Source organism: Delphinus delphis, chromosome 4 (genome assembly GCF_949987515.2).
Source record: "Delphinus delphis chromosome 4, mDelDel1.2, whole genome shotgun sequence".
Classification (NCBI taxonomy): Eukaryota; Metazoa; Chordata; class Mammalia; order Artiodactyla; family Delphinidae; genus Delphinus; species Delphinus delphis.
This window is the reverse complement of record NC_082686.1, coordinates 136,767,623-136,787,000: the sequence shown is the minus strand read 5'-3', so window position 1 is coordinate 136,787,000 and position 19,378 is coordinate 136,767,623. Positions and strand designations below refer to the sequence as shown.

The 19,378-nt window shown below is 37.7% G+C and overlaps 1 protein-coding gene across 1 annotated transcript in view; it reads right to left on the bottom strand.

The window, feature by feature from the left end:
* The window catches only part of KCNH8 (potassium voltage-gated channel subfamily H member 8), a 385,437-nt gene that overhangs the window by 66,964 nt on the left and 299,095 nt on the right, over nucleotides 1-19,378 (bottom strand). Inside the window, exons 8-11 of the mRNA XM_060010106.1 lie at nucleotides 18,891-19,088; nucleotides 8,161-8,360; nucleotides 7,038-7,287; nucleotides 934-1,148 (exon numbers count right to left, since the gene is read on the bottom strand). Coding sequence (XP_059866089.1) covers nucleotides 934-1,148; nucleotides 7,038-7,287; nucleotides 8,161-8,360; nucleotides 18,891-19,088 — 863 coding nt within the window. The remainder of the gene's footprint in view (nucleotides 1-933; nucleotides 1,149-7,037; nucleotides 7,288-8,160; nucleotides 8,361-18,890; nucleotides 19,089-19,378) is intronic.

Genomic DNA, 19,378 nt, shown 5'->3' with positions numbered 1-19,378 from the left:
TTACATACTGTCTGCCATTTGATATCCTCCACCAAGGTGAAGTCATACGCAATTTGGGTTCATTCTTTACCTTTCAAGTGGAGAATACTGATGACGAACAAAATGTCCCCACAAGTGTGTTAGTCAAAACAAGAGCTTCGTTTCTTAAACCCTTAGGGAAAAAATCAAGTATAGCAGATATCTGGGGCAGCTCAAGGCAGCAGATCAAGGCTTCTGTTCATAGAGAATGCTCTGCGTACGTGCTCTGGTTTGCCTTTCAACAATCATCCCTATTAAATCATTGGTCTCTCTGACACATCTAATGAAGTCATGTTCATGAGCAGCTTAATCACGGGATGCAGTTTGGTACATATTTTGACAGGAAAGCTGTTTGTATAAACTGAAACATGCGGCAAATATATAATTTCAGAAAATGTTCATTATGCTTTCAGCTTGACAATCTTTGGCTTGAATCCTTCCGTGCATTTTTAGTCGTTTTAAGATAGGCTGTTTTGAGTACCGGTTAACAAATAAAAAGATATTCTTAAGCAAAATGTATGTCAAGCCAGTGGAGTAGTGAATAATTACACACACAGCAAACTCTGCACCACATACTCTATCCAGAAATCTTTCAGTTCGGGAGAAGTCACACATCTCTAGCTGAATATTATATGTCCCTGAAATTGATTCTGGCTATAAGCACATGAAAATAAAAAAGAAAGAAACTGAATTAAGAGAAGTCATCCATAAATAATACTTTCCTAAAATGTTGATAACAAGCTCCAGGTTTGACTTGTAGCTAATTATCTAACTGCTCAATTAGTAACTGAACAGTCCTACCTTATCTGCTCAGAGACTTTTTGAAGTGAGGTCAGGACATGTGCCTCTCCTGTTATAAATGATCTCCAGGCCCCATGTGTTTGGGTCTCAGCACTAATTAGAAGCGAGACTTACATCACTCTCGTGACCTTCTCGAAGGTTGTATGTGAGGTCATGCTGAATGTCTTCCACAAATTTGTGAGCATATTCTGGGTAAAGGTCCAGCACTTCAAAGAGTCCTTTGAGGATGATGCACTGAAGATCACAGTAGGTTAGCGCCTTCACATCCGCATTGGTCTTGATCACTTGGTCCTTAATTGATAGATTGGCTCCAATTAAATCTCCTTTCCCTTGAAACAGTGAAAAAAAGAGACATGTAGCTTTAATGAAAAGCAAGCTTGGGACTGGTAACTTTGTGTGATTTACAGGCTTCATTTCTCTGAAATTACAGTGAAAGAGAAGAGGAACCTTTATCTGGGGCAGGGTTTCTCAGCCTCAGCAGGGTTGAGATTTGGGGCCTCATCATTCTCTGCTGGCAGGGGGAGCATTCCGTACAGGGTAGAATGTTTAGTAGCATCTCACATCATCCACCCCCAGAGATGACACCCAAAATATCTGCAGGCATTGCCTAATGCGCCTTGGCAATCGAAATTGTCCCCAGTTGAGAAAACTGGTCTAGAGAATAAAGCCTAGGAGCCCGAGAATTAGGAACTGTAGGTCATACATGGGCTCCAGACAGGTCTCTCACAGGATCTGGTAAATGACTTTAGACAAAGCAGTTGACATTTTTCGTCACCGTTGCTTTAACCATTCCAGGGAAATAATAATGGCTCAGTTTTTCTGACTGTAAAAATGCTCCAGGATTCTGAGGTTTAGACCATCAAGAGGTATATTAATCATTTTGATTCTAGCACTTTGGACAGTAATATAAACATCACCATCTAATATACTTGGATTGTTTTATTTATCTCTGAACATGTCTACAAGACAGGAGGCGGGGCATGGAGGAGGAGAGTTGAGAGGCAGAGGCAACTACTGGGCATTACAGACCATGAAATCTACTACAGAGAAATGTAAGATACAAGTCATAGTTTTAATGCTCTGTGACAGTGTAAAAATCCCATTTTCTCCAGCAACAAAGAAAGTGAATAAATAAAAACTATGAGCTCTTCCACTGTGGGGAGAGATGATCTAACACTACTTTATTCACATTTTCTGTGTCCCACCCCACAGCCAGCACCGCTGATCTTTTTTAACACCTCTGTCGATCAGTCTTAGGCTACACTTCACCTGTCTGGGAACTAGCTTACTTCCTCGAGTTTGATGATTAGATAATATTGGACTAGTTATTTGAATCTTTAAAATCTTAAAATTGATTCAAATCAGTTTAACCTGGCAGGAGGGTGAGCATAATTGTAATTACTAACAAAGAGCTGATTGCAGCTTCAGTTTTGTTTTAGACAGAGCCATTCATTCACTCAGCGTCCATGTGAGAAATCTGCAAGAAAATCCATTCAATTCTCAGACAGACTTAGGTTAAAAGCTGAGGTAATATGACCAAGTTCACAAAGGATGCTGGCATTGGATTCAAGGCTCCAACTTAGGAGTTTCTACTTCGTCTTTGCTTTGTCCTCAAATATCATCATGCCTATAAATAAATAAAATAACTTTTATTTATTTATATATTTTTATGGCCGCTCTGTTTCATTTTACAGGGAACCAACAACCACTAATTGACCATAGTATCAGGGATGATGCCTTCGTATTCGAACCCGTGTGGGAACACGGGTTCCCACAGGGAACCAACAACCACTAATTGACCCACCAAGCAAATAATATCTTTGGAATGTTATAGAACAAATTGCCCCGTCCATTCTTCATTCAATTAATTTTTTTAACTTTGAAACTTTTATTTTTTACTGTGCCCAGAATTTCTGGAAGCAAAGTCTCTGGCATGCAACAGGCTTCCATAAAAGTCTGTTTTATTGAATTTGACAGTAAAAGGAGATGGGCCACATCAACCATGAATACCTGAGATATTCATAAATATTTGTGCCAGATCAAAACATTTTAAATTATTCTAGGTGTTATCTTTGAATTAAAACCTTGAAATTGAGCCCATTTGGCAGAAGAAAAAAATCTATATTTATAGACACTAAGACAAGAAACAGCCACATAGTGTTGAAGAACTCAAGTTTGATTTACTGTTGTCACCAATCCTGCTAAACTTGGAAATTGTTTTTCTTGCATGTTTTCTTAGAAATCTAAATTGCCGCTCAAAAACTCAAAGTTGGATACTGATGCAAGATGTAAATATAGCCAGGATGGACTGAATACAGCAGATTTTCAAATTTTGTATATCTGAGGAGAATTTACCATGAGGCATCATGTTGCCGCGGTGAGAATTCACATATTCTGTGAAGCAGCTGGTGTTTGGAAAAACGTTAGGGTCATCATACTTTCATACCTGGTGATTTTGGCCACAATGACCCCAGCATCTTGCTAAACTTGGCATCCTAGAAAGAATTCTAGTTTATTTATTTATTCAATGGATAACTATGGACCACTGACATGTGTGCCAGACCTCAGGTGGAGCCCTGATCATCACCTTCACTCATTTTACGATTTTGTGGATTACTCCCTACCTAGATTTAGAGCCTATATCTAAGTTTCTTAATTACACTGGGTTTCAGTATCTTTATTTCTAAAAGAAAAGAAGATATTTATGATCCCTTAGAGTCTCTATTATTCAGAATTCCATTACTGATATTTGCTAATCGTTATTCTTCCATTGGGCAAAAAAAGGTTGATGGGATGCATGTGCAAACCATCCTGGTTAGAGCTATAACTTATGTTTAATTATAATTAGGCAGACTAATGCCATCTGTGAAGAGTGCATTTATCTGTGCTTTGTCATCTTCTTTTAAACCACAATGAAGAAAGTGTTCAATTACCAGGACATGAAATGAATGTGTGTAAGGCAGACAAATTCTATCCCTGGAAAAATCCCTGCCTCTGTGTCAACTGCCTCCCCGAAAAGCATCAGATTAAGAACGCCTTCAAGAATTGATAGGACGACGGGATTGTTTGAATAAATTATGGCTTGACAGCTGTTTGGTGATACTTTTCCCCTACGACATTATGTATTAATTATTTTGTTGGCAGAGTGAACATGTACTAAATATCTATATTTTAAGCCATGTGCTTAAGTTTATCAAAGTCAGTATTGATTTAAATTGGCCCATAAGATAATATTACCGTAGGGGAAGTAAAATAGTCTCCGTTGAAATAATGCTAACCACAGAGAGAAAATATTACTAACGTATTATCTTTGGGTTTAGTCCCAATATAACATAGGCGTGTTTCGAATGGTCACGTGCATTTTTGAGAGATATATGGTAGCAGTAAAGATGGGAAAACGTTAATTACGGGAAGCTCAATTTATGTAGGAAATGCGGGCCAGAAGCACAAGGCAATGAACTAAGTCTTTTAGTTGTTAGTAGAATTTTTTTAACATAAGAAAATCCGGGGGCTTCCCTGGTGGCGCAGTGGTTGAGAGTCTGCCTGCCGATGCAGGGGACACGGGTTCGTGCCCCGGTCCGGGAAGATCCCACATGCCGCGGAGCGGCTGGGCCCGTGAGCCATGGCCGCTGAGCCTGCGCGTCCGGAGCCTGTACTCCGCAACGGGAGAGGGCACAACAGTGAGAGGCCCGCATAACGCAAAAAAAAAATAATTAATTAATTAAAAAAATAAAATAAGAAAATCCGATGGAATTGTGTATTACAAACAATAGTATTTACATACAAGCCACCAAATTTGTACCTATCGTGACATAGTATCAGGGATGATGCCTTCGTATTCCATTCCGAGAACTGTTGCTAGTTACCAAACTTAAAAATTCACCACCATTATGGAAAAACCCACATTATTTACATGTAAAAATAGTGCATTAATTTGCTTACATGTATATCAAACCATAAGCTGCTAGAAAAATAACTAAATACCCTTTAATTTTATTTTAAATTAAATTTTATGGGAGTATAGTTAATTTACAATGTTGTGTTAGTTTCTGCTGTATGGAAAAGTGAATCAGTTATACATATACATATATCCACTCTTTAGATTCTATTCCCATATAGATCATCACAGAGTATTGAGTACAGTTCCCCGTGCTATACAGTAGGTTATTAGTTATCTATTTTATATATAGTAGTGTGTATATGTCAATCCCAATCTCCCAATTTATCCCTCCACCACCTTTCCCCCTTGGTAACCATAAATTTACTTTCTACATCTGTGACTCTATTTCTGTTTTGTAAATAAGTTCATTTGTACCATTTTTTGAGTTTCCGCATATAAGCGATATCATATATTTGTCTTTGTCTGACTTACTTCAATCAGTATGACAATCTCTAGGTCCCTCCATGTCGCTGTAAATGGCACTAAATGCCCTTTTAAAAGCAGACTGTGCCAATGGACAGGCTATAAAACTGATAGTGGTACTAAGGAAGCCCACAGGTAAAGAAAGGTTTTTGAAGCAAATTTAGAAATGATTGTCACTTTTAATTTTGAATAAAAAATGATAGAATGACTGATCTTTAACTTCATAGAGTTGAGAAGTGGGCAGGAAGAGTGTTAAATTCTCCTCTTGAAAAACACACACGTACAGAGTCTCACTCTCCCACTGGTAATGAGCTGGCCACACTGAGGATAAATACACTCTTTTCGTTGCTCTTCCATGCCTTTCTATTAAGGAGAAAAACATCAGGGGGTGAATCAAGAACTGAGCCCAAACTTTGGAAGCCAAGCCCTACCGTTCCTCTGGGATGTGGTAAACTGAAGTCAATTGGAAGCAATGGAAAGCATTCTTCCATTTGGTATTTTACCCCTCGCTGCCCCCATCTCTGCACCTCTAACTGGGGATAATCATAGCAACCTAATAGGGTTGCAAGATTTGAACTGGATAATGGACATACAACACCCAGCTCACATTAGGGAATCAATCAATATTAGTTCTCTTCTCTCTTCCCAAATGTAACCTATCTTGAAGCTTACTAGCTAAAATCCAGAGACTGCAGACTTAACAATGATCATATAGAATAAAAGGCATTGTTCAGAGGTGGAAAGGACACTGGATGCAGAGTCTGAAGACCTAGGTTAGCTTTGACTTCGGAAAAATGAGAAAATACCTCTCTTATCTGTCTCTTTGTGTTAGGAAAATGTAACTAAGGTCCCACATGTGAAAATACTTTGTAAAGGGTTGGGTTGTCCACAGATATTAGGTTCTTAAATATGAAAATTAAAAATAAATGAAAAGTGCTGCATCAGTCACTTTTAATTAACACAAATTCTAAACATTATCATTCTACACTGGTGTTCAAAATATATCGTTTAGACCAGTACCTAATTTATTCGTAGGCCCTCAAGAAATAATAGTTGAATAAATAAATGAACAAACAGATAAAGAAACAAATGAAAGTGATTTTTAAAAGAGATACACATAAAATTGCAGATAGCAATTTTTCTACATTAACCCTGCATGTCACCTTTTCTCAGCTGACATTTACATTTCAATGAACACCAATTATGTCTTAATAGTTGGAGTCAACTTTGTGGTACAAAATATTCACAAATTGTCCTATGAATTTTTGAGGGAGTGAAAAGAGCCTATCATCACCTTGACAGAATTGAGTTAATGATTGCTATGATTGCTACGAGAGCTTATTCTCAAAACGAAATCATTTTTTGTTCAATTTCTAGCACAGATAAAACAATTTTCAATGTTCTTCTCTGAATTGATTCTCCACAAAAAGGCAGAAATGCCCTCTGAAAACTGACCAGCTGTCTCACCAAGAGGCAGACTATATCATAATTTATAATCTGGCTTTAGGAATCAGAAAGAACTGTGTTCATTCTCTTGCTATGTTATTTGGGACAAATTAAGTTAACTAAGGTACTATATATTCACTTGTAAAGTAGGGATAATATTTATACCACTGGATTTTTAACAAGAATCAAAACATGTGTTGGATATAACACTTAGCACAGTGTAAACTCAATATATGGCATAACAAGTAATTAATAATAAAAACTAATAATTTGGCAAATTAAAACCATATCTGAATCCACATATTCATCCCTGATTTTCCTTCTCTCAACCACAGTTTTCCCCCGCATTTCATCTCCTTAATTTATGCTCCAGAGTAAAATTTCATGAAGCTTTTCAACTCAGACATACCCAGAATCGCCAGCACCATGCTGTCTTTAAGAACTTCCATGGAGCCCGAGCATACAAAGTAGATGGCCTGCAAAGCGTCTCCCTGACGCAGCAGATACTCCCCTGGAGCACAGAAGGAGGTTTTGATGTGTAGGGACAGAGACCTGAGGCAGCCCCGGCTGGCACACTCAAAAAGGGACAACTGTAAGATTTCCTTGTTCAGGTGCATGGTGATGTCAGAACGAAGCTCATCTGGAAAGTCTTTCAAAAGCTGTCAGAGAAGATGAAAGAGGGAAGCAAGTTGGGGTCAGTCTTGCGTAATTGATTGACTATAAGACCACAGGAAGTTTTTCCCACTGTTTGACCAGCCACAGTACAGAAGAGGAAATATACATATGAATAATCCTGGAGAGATTTTTCCATTACTGTGACCCTGGTTGTGTGCTCCTAAATAATCAGCTGTTAATAAGTCTAGAGAAATAGAATAAATTAATAAAAGACTCTAGAATGGAACATATAGTTCCTTGTGACTTGCTTTTCACAAAGATGCCTACTCAGGACAGAAGATATGGAATTTGGATCTTTTAGTGTTTCCTCTGCTGTCATGACCATCTGAAGAGAGGAAAAAACAAATAATTACTTAAAAATATTGATGACTAGTTTCGTTGGGGGGTTGGTGGAATGGTTGCTTGATTTGTAGGATACCTTTTCTACAGTGGTGGTCTGCGGTGTTTCTGGATGTCCAAAGATAACATGTTTGCTGAAAAGCCTTTTTTTTTTTTTACTTTGTTGCTTTTAAAGGTAAACATTAACTTGATTAATCTAATATTCCATGATTCCATCATTCAACTGTCATAAGAATTGGTTCCTTCAAAGAGGGTCAATGAGAATGAAAATAAGTCTGCCCGATTGACCAAAGTAGCAAGTTACTGTAAAACACAGGCCAATCCAAAGTGACATTGTAAAAACATAAGCCAGAGCAGATGAAAGAAGATGTATTGAGGTCATGAGAGATTAAAAATAAAGAGATAAAGAAGGTGGTAGGTGTGTATTTCCCTTTTGAGACCTGCATTAGAGCACTTTGCTTTTACCTCAGAATACGTGCTTTCTGCCTGAAAACGTCAACATGAGAAATGCACATTACCTCATTGGAATCTATTCCATTGTTGACTGACCAGGTTGTTTGGAAATATTCAAGCATCCTCTGCTTGAGCTGCTGGGGCAGGTGATGGACACGTATGAAGTCCTTCAGATCCTTGGTTCTAGTGTGATAGAGGGACCACCTGGAATACATCCTCTGTATGATCGCCGTCACGTTTCCAAACACCAGGGCATGCATCAAGGCTAGAGAAAACAACATGGCATATAATGGGAGAAAAATAGGACGGAGGGGCTTCCTCCTTATGTATAAATGTACAGTCTATATATCCTGAATCAGCAGAGTACACGTAGCTGGCCATGTTGACACAGCTATTTTTAAACAGGCTTTTTGCTGCAGCCGCAGTGCCACAGGGTGCATCCTGATGTAGTCATTTCGATTCCATGTGACTTGATCAGAGTAAAAATACCTTTTAAAAATACTCAGTAAATGGGCTTCCCTGGTGGCGGAGTGGTTGAGAGTCCGCCTGCTGATGCAGGGGACCCGGGTTCGTGCCCCGGTCCGGGAAGCTCCCACATGCTGCGGAGCGGCCGGGCCCGTGAGCCATGGCCGCTGAGCCTGCGCGTCCGGAGCCTGTACTCCGCAACGGGAGAGGCCACAACAGCGAGAGGCCCGCGTGCCAAAAAAACCCAAAAAAACAAAAAAACTCAGTCATAAGAACAATAGACCACTTTGACCCACACTTAATCTGTTAGCCGCCATCCTGGCTATGACAAACTTTGATTTTTGTACTTTATTCACATCTGTATTATTTTAATCATTGGGTATAACTGTGTGGGTATGATGAAATGGTTTTAATAATTTCATAGAATAAGCTATCAAGTTAGGGTTTAATAGTTATTTTTATTATAATAACAAATACTTTTCAAAAGTAAGTCTATAATAAAAATCTGGTTAGCCTTTATGAGAATATTAGTCTCTTCCCCAAAGCCATCATTTAAAATTAGTTTTAGGATATTAAATATGACACATTTCTATTAATAAAAGTACTGAAAAAGGTGTTAGAAATGTAATTGAGGATTTCCTGGGCAATCTGAAGCCAAGATAACACCACCCCAGCTCCCTAGTCACTTTAATTTTAAGGGACACAGATATTAGGAATTCTGAGACCATTCAAGAAACAAAGAATTCAGATATTCTGCTCAGAGTCCTTGCCACCCTTCTGAGAAGGGCCGGGTGGTACACGAACATGTGACTCCTGTTTCAATGAGATTTCTTGGTCCGTCTTCCGCTCCCAAAAGCAACACCAGAGTGTAATGAGAGAGCAGGCTTTGTTCACCAGAATTCCAGAGCGGATGGGGATTAGGGATGGATTTTCTCCTGGAAAAACACGGAGTGAGCGAGCAGATGGACTTCACCTGCCAAGGAGTCACCTGCTGTGGGGAGTGGTCAAGTATCTCAAAGTCAGAAAAGATGTGAGGATTTCGCACTAAACAGTAGTTGTTGGTCAAACAACGGGAATGGCCTAGCAGACACCAGCAAGTAGCCCGAGAAGGCCTTGGACCCACCTGGGTTTGTGAAACTGGGAAAGAGAAAGGTCCAAGTGTGCCCACACTTACGGACAGATCAACTCTCTGTGATATTCAGATTTCAGCCCTGATCCCCATGGGACTGGCAAGGAGGTAAGAAGCTCAGGGGTTGGGTGAAATCACTGGTTTCAGTAGTTTTTAGTTAAAAAAAAAAAAGACTAAACATTTCTAGTTTGTCTATTAAGACCTGTCATAAACGTCCCTGTGCCCAAATCTCAACGTCCAAGGACTATGTTAAAAGTTTCTTAGCACCAGAATTGATAATTAGTGCAAATGTGTCAACCTATTGTCACATCCATCCTCCTGAATATTTCAAGATAGCCCCAACCCGAATTCTTTCTTTCGGTTACATTTACCAGAAATTATCAACTTTTGTCATACGAATTTCAGCCTAATCTAACACTGGAGTTAAAATTCTTTATCAGGTTATACATCATCATTTCTCTATGGAAAATACGGTCACCATGCCAATGAAGTCACCCCATAATAAAGAAGGCCTCAATATTTTGGAGAAGTTACTAAAATAGGGTTAAACTTAGGGTCTATATACAGGAGGCAATATAATGTTGCAGAGGAAATATGGACTTCGGAATCAGACACCATTAGATTAACTTCTGGCTTTACCACTTCTAATTTTGTAAACCAGGCGAGATATGTAATTCCCTTGCGTGGTTCCCTTACATGTATATGGGCATAACAGTACCTTACTCATAGAGTTACTTCAGGATGTAAAGAGTTCAAATATCTTTTTTAAAGTGCTTTTAATTGCATGTGGGTGCTCAATTTATGTTAATTTTTCCCATGAAAGTGAAAAGTGCTATGAATTTCCAGGATGCTCAGTGGTGTAAAATACGCGGGAGGAACCCAGATTTAAGGTTTTCCAGCAACCTGTCAAATAATTGAGTGGTTCTTTGTGGAAATAACTTCTTGATGGAGGAAATTCAAGAAATATTCAAGAAATGCCTGCTACATGCAAGCACACATAGGTGCAGATTCTTCCCAAATGTTCAAAAATGAAATGTCTTCCAAAGGGTTAAAAATATACCAAGAAAAACGCATATTGCTTAACAACTAAATGTTGAGCGCTATTGGCAGGTTCTAAGCAGAGGCTCATTCTTCTGTATGGTCTTAGAAGCACAACTGTTCTGCCGCTTAAATATTTTATTTGGAAGGGGAGACCTCTATTTACAATAAACACTCAGCAAAGAAAAGAACTGATTCTGCTCCAAGTCCAAGGACCTAAACACTGATTTCAGGCTCTGTTCATATACTTATGGGCTCAGTGTTTGGAAGCCCCACCATCCGTAGAAAGTATGTAGTAATAATCATTTATGGCGTTTAAACTGAGTACTGAGAACAATTTTATTTCATTTATTTTAACACTGCTTTCCTTAATTAAGTGTATGATTTTAACATTGCTTAATTATAATGTGTGTAAAGCACTTAAGGTAAGAGAAGTAATATGTTCAGATCATTTAGCATTCTAATTGTACATTATCAATAAAATGAATTACTGGATTCATTGTAGCATTCATAAGTGTTGTTGGAAAGCCCTAGTCTATGTCTGAGTCATCATAATTTCAAAGTCTCATTTCAGCATAGGAGAATACTTCTAATTTAAGTAGTTCAAAAAATACAACCCTAGCTCTCGTAGTTTTTCAGTTTTCCAAAGTTATTATTGCCTCTCTGTCACCGGTTATCATTTTCACACTGGCGAAGAGTGTTTGTGACTGTCAGGCCAAATCATTCCATCTACTATGAAACTTTGACTGAAGAACTTCTATATCCAGGTCAGTCTGGAAATTATCCTTCACTTTTCCTTTTTATTCCTAGCAAATTTGATGTATTTAATTCTTAAAGTAGCACGCTAGGCCTACTGCTGAGTCTGTGGGAGGTTCTTTTTCTTTGCGGAAGAGTTTTGTATAGAATGCATTTTGTAAAAGATCATGTTAATATCAGGTTTTCAGAGGAGGCTCAACACTCAGGATCTGACATGAAAAGTAAACAGACCTCAAATGAAAATGCATTCTTATAGGTTGCCTGGCTTTCTCGTTCCCTTTTTTCTTTATCTTTCCTTTCCTTCCCCCCTTTTTTCCCTCCTCCTTCCTTCCCCTCCTCTCTCTCTCTCTCTCTCCCTCCCCACCACCTCTTTCTTTGGATTTTGGGCAACCTTGCTGTCCTAAGATCATCATTTCTGGTTTCTTTAGTCAACTACTTTGCAGCGCCTTCAGCGTCTACAGAGGGACTGTGCTCTCCTGCTATAAAAGGAGACCAGAGCTCAGGCTTCGGGTAATCTTAGCTGCCCTACTCCTCTCTCTCACCTACTTATTGCCTTGGAATTTTCCAGTCCTTGCTATAAGTACACTGGGTTGTGAGTGGCAGATGGCAGGGAGAACAGAGAGTGAGAACAATTTTCTAAATGATGAATTGAAATGGCAGTGTAAAGACACCTTAAAAACAGCGAATTTGTGGGTCGAATAACATCACGTCAGGGTAGTATATATAGGATAAGAGGACCCAAGGAAAGCCTTGGCTGTTAAGAGTTTCACTCTACCTCTTCCGTGGCAACAATGCCTCATTTAAACTGGACATGTCCTGAGTGATGAGTCCTCTTCACTAGAAAGCTATATCTAACCTCTGAGGCTGAGCTAATGGTCCCAACACTGGGGGCTCACTCATCAGGCAGCCATTAATAAATATGAGAGAGGAATTTTAAGACATGGGAAAATGTTCTCAATATATTTTGTTTGGTGACAAAAATGATATGTGTAGTTGATATAAATCTCTTAGAAAATAGGGGAATAAGTGTATGAAAAGACTGAAAAGAATATCCTTTGGTGATGGGATTATATGTAATTTTGTTTTTATGTAGATTTTCCAGTTCTTTCGAAATGCGCACTATAATAGGAAAAGTTAAAATGGAAAAAGAAAGAACATCATCTGCCTGAGTACCTATTTCCATTACTCAACTGTGAACTCCTCGAAGGAAAGCATCATATCTTAGTCATCTTTGTTTCCCTAGCACCTAACACAGCGCCTGGCATAATTTTAGTGTGCCATAAATATTTATGGAACCCAAATGAACCTCTGGCGGTTTGATAATTTCTTTAAAAAGTTTTATAATCATAAGCAAGTAGCTTAGAAAATTTAGGAACAGTTCAGTCTCAAGCCCTTCCCATCATCCCCATCCCACTCCCCAAAGGCAAACTTTCAAAATTATTTCTTTTACGTCTTCTTCGGATTATCACCAATATTTTAGATCATGAGATTTCACTTCTACTGCTTGACTTATCATATTAAGACAAAACCTAAAAAGCAACTTGACATGAAAAGTGAGAACTCAGCTCACTGCTATCCACTTTCTCATCCCACACCTGATAGTTACATTATTATTTTTTGCTCATCTATTATAATTTTACAAACTAAAATTAGTATCAAAGACACACATTGAGAAGATTACACCAATAGTAAATGTATAGTTCATTTCTCAAAGTGAACGGATCCATGGAATCACCTCCAGATGAATAAACGTGATATTATCAGCACCCAGGGCTCCCTGGTGTCCCACACAGTCACCAACCAGCACCCTCACCAAAGGTAAGTGCAGCTATGAGTTATACTGCAATCAATAAGTTTTGCCTACTTTTGAACCTTCTTTAAACAAAATCATACAGTGCATACTTATTTGTGTCTGTCTTCTCTGCTCAGCATTGAGTTTGTAAGATCTATCCATGTGGTAACATAACAGTTCATTCATTCTCATTACTCTATGGTACTTTATTGAATAATTATTTCATAATTTACTTATTTATTCTCCTATTAGTGAGCATTTCCACTTTGAAATTTTTGCAGTAATGTTTCCACGTTATGTCCTTTGATGTGAATATGTATGATGTTTTGTTGGATATACACTCACAAATGGAATTGTTGAGGCACAGAATACAGATATGTTCAGACTAGGTAACTACTGACAAGACTCTTGTACCAACTGACACTCACAACAACAGTATGGGAGAAGTCAAGATGTTCTTTATCCTCTCAAACACTTAGGGTTATTAGTGTTTTTAAGTATACCATTCTGGTGAATGCAAATGTTGTCTAATTTTGATCTTAATTTGCATATCCTACATGAACGATGTTGAGCACCATTTTTTAAATATGTTTATTATCTATCCAGGTAAGAAAATCTATTTTTGAAGTGCTTTTTAAAAATTTTAATGCATTTTTTAGTTCTCTGCTCTTAGTGATTTGATAGAGTTCTTTATATATAATAGATAAGAGTCTTTGGTCAGATACATGTTTGCAAATATCTTCTATCCTGTGGCTTGCTGCTTCACGTTCTTAATGATGTCTTTTGATAAACAGAAGTTCTGAAGTTCAATTTATCAATCTTTCCTTTATGGATAGTGCTTTTTGAGTCATGCTTAAGAAATCTTTGCCAAACCCAAGGTCATGAAAATACTTTCTTATGTTAGCTTTTAGAAGCTTTATTGTTTTCCCTTACACAATTAGATCAAAATCCATTTGGAATTTATTTCAACTTAGTTTTAAGAGGGGTCAAGGTTGTTTTTCAACATGTATATTTATATATATTTGACTCAGCAACGTTTATTAAAAGTATCATCTTCTCCCCCTTGTGTTACAGTATCACCAGTGTCATAAATAAAGTGACCATATGTTTATGGGCAGGTTTTTGCACACTCTTCAATTCCATTGGCCTATTTATTCCTGAGTCAACACCATACTTTCTTAATTACTGTGACTTTATTACACATCATGATATCTGCAGCATAAATATTCCAATTTTGTTCTTCTTTATGCTTGCTTACAATCATTTTAGTTCTGCAGTTCCTCTAATTTTTAGAAACATCTTGCCAATTTTCAAAGAGGCACATATATACAGGCAAACACACATCTACCGGGTTTTTAAAATTGAGACTGCATTGACTCTTTAGGTTAATTTGAATAAAACTGGTATGTTTACAATACTAAGTCTTAAAACCATCACCATTGTATATCCTTCCATTATTTTAAACTATGTGTAAATTTTCTAATGTTTTATACTTTTCTGTATAATAGTATTGCACGTATAAACAATTTTTTTTTTGATGTGGACCATTTCTTTTAAGTCTTTATTGAATTTGTTACAATATTGCTTCTGTTTTATGTTTTGGTTTTTTGGCTGCAAGGCATGTGGGATCTTAGCTCCCCAACCAGGGATTGAACCTGCACCCCCTGCATTGGAAGGTAAAGTCTTAGCCACTGGACTGCCAGGGAAGTCCCAGTATTGCACATTTTAAAACATTTATCCCTGTGTATTTGATGTTTTTATAATTTTAGAAGTATTATATTGTTTAATTGATTGTTACTAATACATAGAAATACAACTGATTTTTGCATATTGACTTTATATCCATCAGCCTTACTAAATTCACTTATTAATTCTAATAGTTGTTTGAAGATTTTAGGATTCCTTCTTTGTTTTGCGTGTTCTCAAGGTTTATACAGATTTATCTAGGTATGGATTTTTTTCATTACTTTTGCTTAATCTCTTTGATAGTTTTAAATATGCTTCCCATAAAGCAGTGGTGTGCACACTCGTTAATTACAGATGCTCACATGGAAGCTTTCCCTTCCCCCTTCTCCTCCTAACTCAGCTTGTGAGCGCCTCTGCCCTGGATAATTACCTGGGGTTCTTACACTCACCTGCAACATTTAATACCACTCCTACCTGCCTTTGTAGTAAATACTGCATCCCTGTCACTAGCAACTTCATCGGCCTTGTGTGGGGATTCCTAATAAGATAACTTAGCGTTGATTCCATGGTAATACATATTTTAAATTAAAAAAATAAATTATTTGTATATATTTATAGAAATTAAAAAATAAAATCAATTTGCAGTATATAATGAAATAGATATTTTACAAAAAGTTTTCTAGGTCTTAGTGAATCCGGGCATTTAAACTCACTAAGCTTCTGCTGCCTTATATTAAATTGGGGTGTTAATAACCTCTAATTCATAGTGTTATGAGAATTAAATGAGCAAAGTGTTCAATATTGTGAGCTCTTATGATTAGTTCTCAAAATTATGCCAGTAATTTGTTAACTAGGAAATATTAAAAGGAAGGCATCATTTCTCTTAGCCTAGGGTAATTGTCACAATAACAGACACAGATTTGTGAAGCTTTAATTAATAAATCTGAGTTACTCAGATGCCATTTGCCATTCAAAACCAATGGTTTCCTCAGTGCTGCTCAAGTCACCTAAATGCTTTCATGCCATTTCCAAATGAGCGCTGGTTTTGCACCAGGATAATTTGCTCAATAAATATTTACCAAGTGGCATTATCTGATTATTTCCCATATCTTTTGGCTTTGTGACCAGCTTAGCTACTATTCACAATGAATAGCAGGGAATAATAATATCCTTAACAATTTCTGATTCCGGACCACTTACACTATAGTTAGTGAATCAACAGGAAATAAGCTCAATTAGCTAACATATTCTTCCAATGTCAAATTAGTAGGTTAAGCCTTGAGCATTTGAGCATTTCCAAAAATTTCCATCAGGAGTAGAAGAAACATGGGCAAATATTAAATAAATATAGACTGTGTCTGTTTACAAAATGCTTGTCATTCTGCTAGGCTGGAAGATGGGCCATCAAGGAGAGCAACAATTATATAAGCCATAATACTGGGTATAAAATCACCACTGCGGGATTGGCACATTGCAGCTCTTCAGAAAACGAGAATTCCTGTTCTCTGCTCCCTAGGCTGTTACTGCTCTACATCGGCCAAAAACCTCTTCCAAGTGCTGCAGTCCCAGCATGCTACCTCAGCAACTCTGCCTTTCCAAGAAATTCTCCCAATCCCTGGCCCCCTTTCTCACTGCTTCTCCAGTTCCTAACTGATTTGGCACTTAGCATTTACTGCCTGGTATTGTATTAAATATTATAATATATATATTAAAACATATATATAATATATATATATAATATATATTTAATATATATATTAAAACTCTTTCCACGTATTTCTTCCAAGGTGATCCTAAACTCCTCGAGAGAAAGATTGCCTTTATGCTGCTCTGGTTTCATGGTAGGCTGGATGACTCATTGCTTGAAGTCCCACATAATCAGTTCACATCTGTGCAAGGAAGTTGGTAGAAACCATCTTCTATAATAAGGTTCAAACCTCAAAGTGATATCTGGGACTAAGGTGATTAAGAGAACATGATAATCTCAATTAACATACACACACTACTATATATAAAATAGATAATCAACAAGGACCTACTGTATAGCACAGGGAGCTCTACTCAATATTCTGTAATAACCTATATGGGAAACGAATCTGAAAAAGAATGGATATATGTAGATGTATAACTGAATCAGTTAGCTGTACATCTGCAACTAACACAACATTGTAAATCACCTATACTTTAATATAGAACAAAAATTAAATTAAAAAAAAAAGAGAACATGACAGAACAAGCTTTTGAGGGAATACGGTGGGGCAGAAAGTACTCATAAAACTCTGGCTTAAGAATATTTACTCAATTCAGGTAGACACCCACATCTCCATAAGAACAGCTTTATAATTCACAAGTTTCCATTTATGCATTTAATGACAGAAGTTAAGTAATCACCTGGGTTCCAAACTTGCCTCTTTACTTACTGGTTGTATGGCATTGAAAACGTTACTTTATTTCTGCAAGGTTTAGATTTGTCATCTGAAAAATGTGGGTAATAAAGGCATCAATCCTGTCAGTTAGGTTCAGAAAAGAGAAATGAAAGTAAATATTTCATCTGGGGGAATTTATTATAAAGAACTGTTTTCCCTGGTGTTGGAGTGCTGAATGATCAGGAGAGTCTAGATAGAGGTAACGTGAGTGTGATAGTTGCAGAGCTGGATGAACAAAGAGAAGTGGGGTTATCAGCACCGAGGAGACCAGAGGAGAAGCAATGGGAGCCACGAGGAGTCGGGGCTCTGACTTTGGTTGCAGGGGTACCTCCAGCAGGTGCCGGGATCTCTGAGAAAGCTCAATGAGGCTGCTTCTGAGAAAGCTCAATGAGGCTGCTTCTGAAAGTGCCTGAAGAGGCTGAAGGATGAAGCCACTTGCAGCTGTCTGAGGTGGCCTGCCACTCAACATACACTGCACCCATCAGAACCCGGAAGTTCCTTCCCCCCTCCTCCTGCCTCCAGTCTCCCTCTGGCGCTCCCTATTGGGAGAAGTGACTGATGTCAGCTGGCAAAGAAGAACGAGATTTGCGGAGTCCAAACCACAGCGATACAAAGCAGAGTACAGACGCTGGGTTTGAAGCTCAGACGTAATAGCATAATAAATTCTCTATTTGTTAAATGGGATAATAATGGTGCAGAACCCATAGATTTGCCTGCAGAATTGCTTGAGGTATTGTACTGAAGCATTCAGCACAGAGAATGGAACATAACCGCGATTAATAAAGGTTAAATATTTATTATTATTGTATTGGTGTTTGTTGCTTTTGTTTTAACTAAGCTATCTATCAAACATCCTTAATTGACTAGAGTAGTATTAATAAAATTTGATAACCCTCACCTGTTTGGAGCTACAAAATGGCATTTCAAATGTATACCTGTGATTCATGTAACTCACAAACACTAAAGGTAAATAGCATGTTAGGAAGCAAAGTGCCTGCCCTTTCAAAATCAACCATCAGATACATATACACATCACTACATATAAGATAGATAACCAACAAGGACCTACTGTATAGCACTGGGAACTATAGTCAATATTTGGTAATAAACTATAAGGGAACAAATCTGAAAAAGTATATATATAACTGAATCACTGTGCTGTACACCTGAAACTAACACAAAATTGTAAATCAACAGTACTTCTGTTAAAAACATATATATATATATATATATATATATATATATATATATATATATATATATATATATATAAAATCAACTTCTTCATCTGTCAGAACATGGAATTCTTGACATCACAGACTTTCATTGCTAATCTACATGTATATATAACTGTTGGTCACTGATTTCCTAATTAGTGCTTTTAGACTCTTCCAATGGAAACCAATCTACCCTGTATTGGGTTTTAGGACAGAGGGAACATAACAGCAACCGTTTGGCAGACACTTGTTCCTTCTCTTGGTCTAAAGGAAGAATATTCCTTACCACCAATCAGCATGGTGCAGATGGAAAAGATCTTTTCTGCATCTGTATTAGCAGAGACATTCCCAAACCCAACGCTGGTGAGGCTGCTGAGTGTGAAGTACAGAGCGGCAATATAGGCACTTCGGATCGACGGCCCCCCCAAAGTATTGTTACCGTAGTATGGAGATTCCAGTCTCTTTCCCAGCTCAGGAAGCCAACCTGCAATGGAAAAAAAATGAGCCTTTAAGCCCCCAAAATAAAGTCTCGGTATTAGCACCTGGGCGTAATGATGAATGAACATTTAAGGATACACGAAGTTGCTCAGGAGAAAGAAGAAAGTTAAAAGGAAGTTCAAGTCAAGGAATTAGATTCCATGGCTCTAAAAGCAAAGGCATCACTTTCATGCAACTGTTTTATAACACACACAGCAGAGAAATATGCATTCAAGAGTGGATTGGTGGTCAAAGCTGAACAGGTTACTCTAATGCAAGAACTACCTGCAGTGACAG